Below are 12609 nucleotides of genomic sequence, written 5' to 3' on the forward strand. Positions count from 1 at the left end.
GGGGCTGGGGGGATTATTAGCGCTGGGGAGGGGGCTGGGGGGATTATTAGCGCTGGGGAGGGGGCTGGGCAGGGATTAGAGATGGGGAGGGGGCTGGGCCCTGGAGGGAATTTGAAAAACGATTTTAAAATTGCTTAACCAGGAGCCAATGTCAGTGATCCTGTGGTGATGGATGAATGGGATGTGACACAGGCAGTGTGTTCTGCATGATCTCCATTTTAGAGGGCAGCCCATGTTTTTCAATTCTATCCCTCCAGAAATTGATGCCTTGTCACTACTATTGATCATGTCTGTATCTCTGCCCTATTTATAAACTGCAGACTAAGTTTGAATTATCTTACTGCAAATTTAACTCTATATTCCTGATTCAATGCCTACCACTTTTGAAATGCTTACTCCCAATTCAGTTCAAATCGCTGATGCCAACGATGAGTTGTGGGCCCAGTATTGACTCTTGTGGAACACCAAGGTGTTAAGGGTAGTTGTTGCAGGGAAATAGGTTGTTTAGCCAGATTGTAACATTCTGAAGAGGTGCAAATGCACTTTGTCTTTATCCATGATGGATGGACGGGGAATTATTACAGGCCTTCATTCAGTAGAAGAAAGTAGAAACTAAAGGTGATTCCCTCTAGGTGCAGATCAGCTTTTAATCAATTTACTGCACATAAACTGTATGATCTCCTACCATTTACTTTAACACTGTACAGACAATGCTCTTTTGAAGCAGAAGACTTGCTCTGTTGTGGTCCAATCAAATGTTTCTCCATTAAAATAGTATATAGTAATAATAGGCTAGTTGCCCCCACTGAAAAATATGGCAACATTCCTATGTCTTGGCTGATCGCACTATACCTCAATCCAGGGAAGGGCTAACCAGAGCCTCCTCTGAAGTCAAAACATTTACACACAGGTAAAGGCACTAATTATAAATGGTCCAGTAACTTTCCTTCGACTCCTCTCAACTCAATTCTATGTGCTTGGTGTTGGGCAGTTTGAGGCCAGCCAGGCTTCCAATAAAAAACATTACTGCCACCAGCAGGATGATCACAGCACAGTTCATGTCGACCAGCTGCCCGAACACAATGTTTCCCAGGATGGAGGCAATGCGGCTGACACCAGTGAACAATCCAAGGGCAGATGACCTGTCAAGGCAGAAAGTTTTTTTTTTAAAATCCTTAAGTCATTAAACAAGCTTCATCCATTCATTCATTAGAACCATGCTGGTATTTTTTTTTAAACTGAACCATTTTGGAAATATTGGTCCAATATAATTTTAATGTGCCAACATTACTATATAGTAGGTTGATAAAGACTTAATATTGTTTTTCCTGTCAGTGCTTTCCATTGTAAAATCTTGTCTTTGAAAGGCAAATGCCTATAAACATTTGCTGTAGTTACACCCAGCTGCCAGTGGGGACACTGCTCCACCATGACCAGCAGAAGGATGTAATTACAGCAAGTTTGCACTTTCCTTTATCCACATTTATAATGGAATTTGATAATGGAAATAGGTGTGTGCAGTACCTGTCAACTAATTTATAACTGAAACATTAAGGACTGTATATAGGACTTTGATCCAACTCCAAGTGCAATACCTCAGAGGTGTCAGTTGTGGCTCAGTTCATAGCACCCTCGCCTTTGAATCAGAGGGTTGTGGGTTCATGTCCCACTCCCGGAAAACCAAGAACTGTGATTGTACTCAGAGTTGCAATACCTCAAGACCCATAAGTGAAAGATGAGCTCATTATTGATCAGTCCCCTCGTGTGTTGGACAGCAAGGCCAGTCTTTAGGTGAAGTGAGGATAATTGAGCAGCATAACTAGATCAAATTCAGTCCCCTTTTTTTCTAGTTGAAAACAATGCTTTAACTGAAAGAATTCCAACTGCAAGCTACATAATCTTTAATTACCCATTCTCTGTTTACACTGCCTAGATAAAGGGTACAGAAAATAAATGGTCTTTTTAGTATGAGATTTTGCCTTTACTCATGCAGCCAGATTAGAATATATCTAGAAATTATACCAAAGCCTGACAGTGCACAGATCTCACTGTACTTGTCATGTAGACTATTAATAAGTACATGCAGCAGAGAGGATGCACAGAACGACATCAACGCCAAGACTAGGAGCTAAAAAGAAATTTGCATTCTACGACCTGGAAAGGAGGATTATGAAGGGTTTTCATGGGAGGTACAAAAAATTTAACCCAGACTAATACAAAAATAAAATGGAAACATGAAGAATTTATTTTCTGAAAGGTTGATGAAACATTGGGAGCTTCAAAACCAGTTGTTGCTAGGCCATGAAATCGTTGAGCCAAAATGGCACTTCCATCCTTCTCAGTCTCGGTTATACTTCTGCACCACTAAAGGAAAATAGAGAATTCCTCCAGGATTAATACTCTTCTATCAGTTAAAAGTCTTGTGATCCTCCCCAATAGCTCTCTGACATTTTAAATGAGATTGGATGATAAAAATCTATCAAAGGTATTAAGGGCTATGGGGCAAAAGTTGGTATATGGAATTAGATGCCAGGTTAATCATCATCTCATTGAAAGGCAGAACAGACGAAGTTAAATAGCCTCGACCTGTTCCTATGGGACGATTACATATCAGTATAAAGCTGGTCAACTTGCATTCAATTCGGTTTTTAAATGTGGCTTATTTTGATGCATCTATTGAACTAGGAATAAAATGCAAGTAGGTTTCTGACCCAGCTCAACCCTTTACAATATTTAAATTCAGTTACCGTACAGACAGTTCCCTAAACTCCTGGAAAGTGATTCCACCTCACCCCCCTCCGTGAACAATGCACTAATGTTTGAGAGGGTAAAACATTCCAGAAGAAACCGACGTCTTGATTTTAAACTGAAACCTACCGCAGTTGAGTGGGATACAATTCTAGCCCGATGACATCAAGCGAGTTCCAGGCAATGACTGAGATGGCACTGAACACACAAGACACAATCAAGCTCTGGATTTTAGTTGTCACTTCCCAGATGAAGAACACACTGACACCGGAGAGAAATAGACTGGCACCTAGGAGGCAAAGCATGAAAAAAAATTACCACCCAGCTTGCCAATTTAATTAGTCATCTACCCTTCAAATCACAGTAATTATCAATACTATTATTCATTGGTTGTGTGTCCCCAGGAGCACGAGTATTGCTAAAAGCGGTTAGCTAACCATCACTAATTTCATGCACAACTCGAGCAATAACATTCGGCAGGGTCTGTCCTTCGAAGGACAACGTTGACCCTTTTTTACTGCCCCCCCGCCCCCTCCATTTAAATTGTAGGAGTGCACAGGATCATCAGAGACTCAGCCTCTGATTGGTCTCTGTACCAATACTTCAAATGGAAGTTGCCTTTGTAAGGTTGGTAGTTCTGATTGACTTGTTGATAGATAACTAAGTTTGTGTGCTTCACTCAGTCCCTCAGTTAGCTGCCTGGTGCTAATATTTCAGCTGGGCAACAGAAAAGCAGTTAAGGGAGGGATCTGGATAAATTCCCACATTTATGACCACCCAGTCAACAACTCTTAAATTAGCCCATCATTCCTTGACTGTAAATTCCGAGGAGACAATTCCCATTTCATGTGGACCAAGGGATTTTTAAACCAATGGAATTCCAAAATTTTCTTCCCACAAAAATGTATCTTGTCTAAACGATCCCAATAAAAAGCAGCTCAGAAGACGACAGAGGCAGAGCTGCTCTTTATCAATCCCAAAGCCAGCTCAATTATTGACTTCCTAAGCGGTGCCAAGCTTAACTATACAGATAGCAGATCCAACTTAAGTTCATTAGACAAAAAACTATTCAAAACTCTGCCAGCGAGAAGTAACAGTAAAAGGCTACTGGTCTCAGTATTAATATTTGGACCTCGATGTTGTGGATATTTAACAGCCATTTTAAAATCAAGTGCTGCCCCAAATGCAAAGGGATTCTTCCCCTTTTACTCTGTGGGTAACACTCTTTCCTCTGACTCACAAGGTTTTGGATTCTAGTTCCACTCCAGGGCTTCAGCACAAAAATCAAGGCCAACACTCCATTGCAGTACAGAGGGAGTGCTGCACTGTCGCAGGTGTCATCCCTCAGAGGAGATACTGAACCAAGGCCCCATCTGCCCGCTTGGGTGGTTGTAAAAGATCCCATGGCACTATTTCGAAGAGGAGCAGGGAAGCTCTCCCGTGTTCTGGCCAATATTTATCCCTCAATCAACATCGCTAAAACCAACTAGCTGCTAATTATATTGCTGTTGGTGGGAGTTTGAACAGATTGGCTGCCAGGATTCCTACATTACACCAATGGCTACACTTCAAAAATTAGGTAATTGGCTGTAAAACACTTTGAGGTGGCCGTGAACGGCGCCGTATAAATTCATGTCCTTTTCCTTTTGCTGCAAATTTCAAGGATCTGGTATCCACAGCCACATAAACCCCACTACCCCATTGCATTAGGTACCGGCCATGACAACCAGTGAAATAGTTCACCTTGAACATCACCACCGAAACTGTATTTTAAAAGGTGAGTAAAATGGGTATTTTCTGCATTGATTCAAACCCTTTTGATTAGTTTCCAGCTTTTAGGGCCTTACTTGTATAACTAAAAGCATTACCTAGAGCGAGCAGCCTCCACTCCACAATGGCCTCAGGAATCAATGTTGGAAGTCTTCAGCACTCCATACTGGGTCATTAAGTCTGGGATGGACTAAGTTTAAATCTTAGAGTTGCTCTTTCCAAGTCTGTAACTAGCACCATTCTCTGATCCTCATCGCCACAGCGAGGTGAACTACTACAGTTCTTAGCCTGATGGTCAGGAAGTGGGTGAGGGAGGAGGAGAAACTTGCTGCTATTAATATTTGATGGAAACACACCTCCTGTTCCCCAGTGCAGATACCTGTTGTTGGGTATCCTATTGGCAGGGGTACCTGTTGTTGGGTATCCTATTGGCAGGGGTACCTGTTGTCGGGCAGGCTGCAGCCTACCAGATCATATTTGGTCAGGGTGGGTGGGAGAAGAGTTGTGAAGCGCACAAGGCTTTCAGGATGGGAGCATCTGTTCATTTTTTTTAGTGCAAACTAGCAAGAATGAGGAACAACAACAACAAAAAAGGCACTGTGATGCTTCTGATGTATGCTGTCACGTCTAAGAAAGTTGCACCCCCCCCCCCCCACCCACCCCCCCCCCCCCCCCACCACCATCAGAGACTTCAGGACATAATCTGAGTTGACACTTCAGTGCAGTACCGAGGGAATGTAGCACTGTTGCAGGTGCTGTCTTTCAAAGACTTAGAACCAAGGAACCATCCCTCTCTTCAAGTTGATGTCAAAAATCTCATCACTATTCAAAGAGCAGCAAAGGAATTCTCCCTTGTCTTAGCTAAGATTTTTTTGACTTGTTCATGGGATGTGGGCTTTGCTGGCCGGGCCATCAGTTTTGCCCATCCCTATTTGCCCTCAGGAAGGTGGTAGTGAGCTGCCTTCTTGAACCACTGCAGTCCATGTGGCATAGGTACACCCACAGTGCTGTTAGGGAGGGAGTTCCAGGATTTTGACCCAGCGACAGTGAAGGAACGGTGATATATTTCCAAGTCAGGATGGTGAGTGACTTGGAGGGGAACTTCCAGGTGGTGGTGTTCCCATCTATCTGCTGCCCTTGTCCTTCTAGATGGTAGCGGTCCTGAGTTTGGAAGGTTCTGTCTAAGGACGCTTGACGAGTTCCTGCAGTGCATCTTGTAGGTGGTACACACCGCGCGTCGTGATGGAGGGAGTGCATGTTTGTGGATGGGGTGCTAATCAAGCGAGCTGCTTTGTCCTGAATGGTGTCAAGCTTCTTGAGTGCTGCTGGAGGCAAGTAGAGAGTATTCCATCACACTTCTGCCTTATAGATGGTGGACAGTTTTTGGGGAGTCTGGAGGTGAGTTACTTGCCACAAGATTCCTAGCCTCTGACCTGCTCTTGTTGCCACAGTATTTATATGGCATGGGGTGATGGTTAAATTCTCTATTGTTGGAGATGGTCATATGCCTGACACTTGGGTGGCACGAATGTTACTTGCCACTTGTCAGCCCAAGCCTGGATATTGTCCAGGTCTTGCTGCATATGGACATGGACTGCTTCAGTATCTGAGGAGTCGCCCCCAACCAACAAGTTGGATCCACAGCTCACTCTTTCTGTTTATTATTTGCCGCGGGTAACTATTGCAGAACAGCAGTGACTGCATTTCACAAGTGATTCACTGGCTGGAGAGTGCTGTGAGAATATGTCGGGAATGTGGAAGGTGCTATGTAAGAGCAGGTTTTTTTTCCGGGCAATTAACACTGACGTGAATTGCAAACAGCTCCTCACACTGTGCTACCTCTCTTCCATTTCACTTCTGGAGTTCTTCCTGTTTGTTACTCACAAAGCAGTAGCTTGCCTCCCAGCAGATCCATCAGTAAGATAGTGAAGATATTACCAGGAAGATTGGCAGCAGCTATTATAAATCCTTCTTTGTACACTGCAAAACAGAAGAGAAAAAATCTTTCAAGAAAAAAACCAAGAAAGAAAGAGGGAGAGATGAAAATTAATTGCGGCCGCGAGATGATTCTATCTTTAAGAGACCCCAAGGATGACATTTTCTTTAAATGTCTGACTGTCAGTTATTCAGATGGCAGAGTGTGGAAATGCATCGCGTGCTTTGGGACTGGAGATCGGATTATGGCAGATCAGTAACACATGTTGATGGGGTGAGAAGGGGAGGGAGGATGCAGCTTGCGAGGAGCCTGAACACCAGCACAGACCAGATGGGCCAAGTGGCCTGTTTCTGTGATTGTAATAATATGTACCTCAACTCCCATTACCCCACCTTTGCCTCATGATACCCCCTTACCCAACAGAAATCGATCGCCCTCAAAAGCTCTAACTGCCTCAGTGGTCAGAGTTTCTTGAGGGAGACAGTTCCCGAATTGAGGCAAATATCAATGTCACTGAAACAAGTGTGAGTGGGAACATTAAATTGGATTATCCATTGTTAAGTTGGAGCAGAGAGAAAAGGAAAGTAGCAAAGATTCCTGCTTCTAATCAGTTATCCACTGACTCATGGTGAGAAGCTGTGAATACAAGGACTCACTCAGCAGCCATAACAGCAAGGTCTGCAGAACCTGACCCCAGCCCCCAGAACCTGACCCACCCCCCAACCCCAGCCCTGATCCTGACCCCAGTCTCCAGAACCCCCCTCCGATCCTGACACCAGTCTCCAGAACCTGACTCCCCGACCCCAGTCCCGATCCTGACCCCGTCCCCAGCTCCAGCCCACAGAACCTGACCCCCCCCCAGCCTATGTCCACAGTACCCGACCCTAATACCCCAGCCAGTGTCTGCAAAATCAGACCCTACCCCAACATCAGTCACTGTCTGGAGAACCATTCGGGATGAGGAGGAAGAAAACTAGGGGGAGTCAAAATGAACACCCAACAAGACAAATTCCTGGCAAAATACATGAACCAAGGTAGGTATGAAGTACTGCGAGTGATCTGAACGGAGAAGGCCCGACAGTCAATGAGCGTCAAGATTAGAGTGGCTATTTCAGCTCCACACTGCAGCTCACACCCGATACAGAATTACTGGATAGAAAAAGGCCAAAGGCCCATCTTGATCACCTTCTGCCATCCTGGTATCCACAGGAAATAATCAATCAATCTCTATCAATGAGTCTACGACAGACCCAGGAATGAAACAAGGAAAATCCCAGTGGACAGCTCTGGGAATCATAGGCTCCAAAGTCACCTGTTGCTCTCGAGCTCACTACACTCACCACCTCATGTCTCAAAATGACCCATACACTGTGTCCCAAAACATTACTTTCTGAAGATACTGGAATACATCAAGAAATTTGAATGACATTACTGCAGATATGTCCTCTCACCAAGCGGTGAAGGAAAAGGTTCACAGGTCCTGCAGGACTGACTGATGAGGGAGAGGCTGCTGAAGGAGACCAGAGCACAAACCACAGGCAGGGTTTACTGGAAATGCACTCCCTACATCAGACTGTTTCATTTCTAATCCCTAATCGATGAACTTGCACAAACAAACCCCGGTTTGGACTCCGAGTCAAGAATAGCTCGAAATCCCAAGAGTTTCACAGCCCACAAGTTCCTTGTGTTTTTACTGTAAATCACTACTCTATTCAAACTCTGTACTAGGCACTGCAGACAGCATTGTCTAATAATCAGCCACATTCTCTCTAATAGACCTGTAGCAATAATATCACAGGAATGAAAACTCAAAACCATGGAAAGCGGAGATGCTTCCAGGTGGGAAAAAGAATGAACTTTTTAAGAACTGTAGATGACTGGAAAGTGGTCGAATTCTCTCCCAACCACCCCTCCAAACCCGACACACGAGAGAGAGAGGAGTTCCCAACGAACTCAAGTTGACACCCACCCACTGTTTTCACCGGGTAGCAGGTGAGATTTTCTGCACCCTCATCGCTGGAACTGTTTTGGATACTGGAGCAGGCGGAGCCACCGCTGGTCTCGATCCGTTTGAGCAGCTCAGGAAACCACATCCACAGACCATAATACCTGGGAAAGGGGAAACAGTGAATCAGTTACCCAAATCCCTGAGGGGAGGGCGACATAAAAAGACTTGCATTTATATAGCACCTTTCATGTTCTGACTTTACAGCTGATGGAAGTACTTTTTGAAATGTAGTCACTGTTGTAATGTAGGAAATGCCACAGCCAATTTACACACAGCAAGCTCTTACAGGAGCTCTATAGAGTACACCTCTATCAAATCTTCACTCAATCTTAACAGCCCCAGCTTCTCAAACCTAACCTTGTCAATAAAGTTCCCCCCATTCCTGGGACCATTCGGGTATTCTTCTGCAAAATATAATGTCACAGGATCTTAACGAAAGGGCAAGTGGGTTTAGCATCTCATCAGAAAGAAGGTACCTCAGAGAGTGCAGCACTCCCTCAGCACTGGGCTGGAGTACTTGACCAGATTGTGTTTAAGCCTCTCAAGTGCCAAATAATATCCTGCTCCAGTCAATAATAGTCGTCTGAGCCAAAAATCTACCCTGGCTTAATTTTAATTACTGGCTGCATCCCTATGGAGGATTTGCAAATAGTCTTTTTCCTATAGAATGAATCATGTGCATCAAGAAACCAAGTACAAGTGGAGTCGTGCATCAGAAATGGATTCACTTTTCCACACGGCGATGGTGACGTGAGATTGTAGCAGATCAGAAGCAGTGATTGTTTCCGGGTCATCGTGATCCACACCAGCCTCACAGAGATTTTATTTAACCAGACCCCCTCTTTCCTACCCCAGCCTCCACCACCACCCCCCACCCAATTTTATTAATCCCAGTGCAGGTGCTGGAACACAGCTGTGGCTGTCTGCCTTCACTTATCAACAGCCCATCTTTGGTGTTGCCAAGGGAGAGAGAAGAAAGCTATTCTCAGGTAACTCACAGCTGCCTCCTAATAGTTCTACCTTCCCTTTGACTTTATGAGGTAACCACAGGCACCAAGCTGAACGACTCCCCTTTAATAGTGTGTGGAAACACCAATATATCAAACCCCTTTCACCCTGGCTTATTCCCCTCTTCTGTTTATATCTACTCTTCAGTTCTTGCATCATGCTCTACTGTGACCAACATAAGAATATAAAGAATAGGAGCAGGGGTAGACCATACAGCCTGTCGAGCCTACTCCGTCAATCAATACGATCATGGCTGATCTTGGGGTTCAACTTCGCTTTCCCGCCCGTTCCCAAATCCCTTCATTCCCTGAGACACCAAAAATCTGCCTATTCCAGCCTCAAACATACTCTACGATGAAGCATCCACAACCCTCTGGGGTAGAGAATTCCAAAGATTCACAACCCTTTGAGTGAAGAAATTTCTCCTCATCTCAGTTCCAAATGATCGGCCCCTTATCCTGAGACTGTGCCCCCGTGTTTTAGATTCCCCGACCAGGGGAAACAACCTCTCAGTATCAAGTCCTTTCAGCATCTTGTATGTTTCAATGAGATCACCTCTTATTCTTCTAAACTCCAGAGAATACAGGCCCAATTCACTCAGCCTCTCATCATAGGGCAAACCCCTCATCCCATTAATCACAGGATTTTTCAACTGGGAAGCCCTAAATCCATGAAGACAACCAATTTCCCCCAGCCTCTCCCAGAATCGCCCTGGTTGGTTGGTGATGAGGAATTTAATGGGAAGACAGTGGGGCAGTGTTAATGGCACTGGACTAGTAATCCAGAGGCCCAGGCTAATGCTCTGGGGACATGGGTTCAAATCCCACCATGGCAGCTGGTGGAGTTTAAATTCAATTAATAAATCTGGAATTGAAAGCTAATCTCGGTAATGGTGACCATGAAACCGTCAATTGTCGTAAAATCCCATCTGGTTCACTAAAATAAAACAACGTCCTTTAGAGAAGGAAATCTGCCACCTTACCTGGTCTGACCTGCTTGTGACTCCAGGCCCACAGCAATGTGGTTGACTCTTAACTGTCCTCTGAAAAGGCCTAGCAAGGCACTCAGTTCAAGGGCAATTAGGGATGGGCAACAAATGCTGGTCCAAGAAAGCAGAAAGTGTGGTGCCGCAGCCCACAACCCCCTCACCAGGCACCAACTCCTTGACCCCACAGTGAGAAGTGTGACGGTGTAACACTTGGAAATACCCTCCATTCAGGTCTATTCTGGTGAACAACTGAATCAAACCCCTACAGAACCAGACCAGAGAAGAATTCGCAAACACTCTGAGAGCTGCTAATTAGGTCTCATAAGTCAGCAGCCTGACTGGTGGTATTGGGACATCTTCATTCACCTGCCCAGTCTCCGTTTCACAAAAATATTTCAGGCTGCTTTATTGGATAGAAACATGCACAAATTCACACCATTAGGAACTTAATTTATAGTTTTTGCCAATTGAGGTGGGAGATATCAGTGTGGAATACAGCAGGTGTACTGACACACCCTAATGTCGAGTGAGACATAGTCAGAAGCTCCCTCAACTCTGGTCCCCAACAACAGGCACTAATATCAATGCATTGTGAGCATTCCTTCTGGCCATCCTGCAGGCAGTCAACCTGCCAATTCCAATTCAACCTTTCAGCCCATGTTGCAGAGCTGACTGGACAGTGGGTTTTAATGTTTACTCATTACACCACCCATGGAACCAGGTTCTGAACAATCAGAATCCATTCGCACAAGCTTCCAATAATAATGTCCTGGTGAAGAGAGGGGTTAAACTACTATAGGAGGGTAAACCATTACATAGGAGAGATTAAACACTACTATACAGCTAAAAGTCAGAGCCTAGATTTAAATTGTAATGTGCGGACGCTGATCTTCCAAAACCCGCAACCAATACCAGCTAGAAGGACAAGGGCAGCAGACACAAGGGAACACCAACACCTTGAAGTTCCCTTCCAAACCACTCAACATCCTGACTTGGAAATATATCGCCGTTCCTTCACTGTCGCTGGGTCAAAATCCTGGAACTCCCTCCCTAACAGCACTGTGGGTGTACCTACACCATAGGGACTGCAGCGGTTCAAGAAGGCAGCTCACCACCACCTTCTCAAGGACAACTAGGGATGGGCAATAAATGCTGGTCTAGCCAGTGACATCCACATACCATGAATAAATTAAAAAAGAGCACCTCGATTAGAGGGGACTAAGACACTGGCCACAGATTCCTCTCCAGATCACTGACGCCCACCTACTCGCTGTCCAGTGACACTGCCTCCCCACACGCCCCCTGACTATCTAGTTACCCACTTCCAGACGGTAGGTGTGCACATGGACAGCAGGTAGAGAGCGGCTCAGTCTTGGCTCTGATGCCTCCACCAGTTAAAAGCCCATCCACACTTGGTGTCCATCTTCACCAACCAAGAATGGCCAAGGGAATCAGCCCAAAATCAACAACTTTTGGAAAACAGAGGAAGAAACTGAGCCCAGTTTGCCCAAGGTTCTGTTTTCGGACTGACTCACCCAAAGGAGATACTGAAGAAGATGATGGAGAGAAGAATCGATGTTACTCGAAACTTCTGGGCAAGAATCTTCCTGATGGGATCCAGCCCCTGAAAATAAGAACAGGATTGTTAACAGCACCTTTTGATCAGCACTTGCTTGTGCGCTGAAGTCCACATACAAGCTTCAGGAATAGACATTCTAGCTGAAATGAAAGGTCGAGAAGTAATGGGGAGAGAGGGGAAGGAGCGAGTACTAGTTAGGGGAAATATATTGGGCTGGGGAAATGCACTGCGGAGCCCCCAGGGATCAAAGCTGGGATCCTATTGGACTGTAGCATTCCCCAGGAGTCAGTGCTGGGATCCTATTGGACTGTAGCATTCCTCAGGGGTCAGTGCTGGGATCCTATTGGACTGTAGCATTCCTCAGGGGTCAGTGCTGGGATCCTATTGGACTGCAGAGTTCCCCAGAGATCAATGCTGGTGTTCTACAGTATATTTCCCCTCTGGTTCTCTCCAGTGTTTTCAATCAATGATCTCTAGTTACTGATCCACATGTCAGAGGAAACAGTTTCAGCCTGCTTGCTCTATGGAAACCCCTCATCATTTCATTAGGTCTCTCCTTAACTTGCCCTTCT

At 45.1% G+C, this 12609-nt stretch overlaps 1 protein-coding gene across 1 annotated transcript in view; it reads right to left on the reverse strand.

The window, feature by feature from the left end:
• Positions 1-508: 508 nt before the first annotated feature.
• sv2 (synaptic vesicle glycoprotein 2) overlaps positions 509-12609 on the reverse strand; it is a 73237-nt gene continuing 61136 nt past the window's right edge. Inside the window, exons 9-13 of the mRNA XM_078532575.1 lie at positions 11994-12082; positions 8424-8563; positions 6403-6498; positions 2878-3037; positions 509-1142 (exon numbers count right to left, since the gene is read on the reverse strand). Of these exons, the coding sequence (XP_078388701.1) occupies positions 959-1142; positions 2878-3037; positions 6403-6498; positions 8424-8563; positions 11994-12082 (669 nt within the window). The 3' untranslated portion in view covers positions 509-958. The remainder of the gene's footprint in view (positions 1143-2877; positions 3038-6402; positions 6499-8423; positions 8564-11993; positions 12083-12609) is intronic.

This window comes from Cetorhinus maximus, chromosome 30, assembly GCF_964194155.1.
Source record: "Cetorhinus maximus chromosome 30, sCetMax3.hap1.1, whole genome shotgun sequence".
NCBI lineage: Eukaryota > Metazoa > Chordata > Chondrichthyes > Lamniformes > Cetorhinidae > Cetorhinus > Cetorhinus maximus.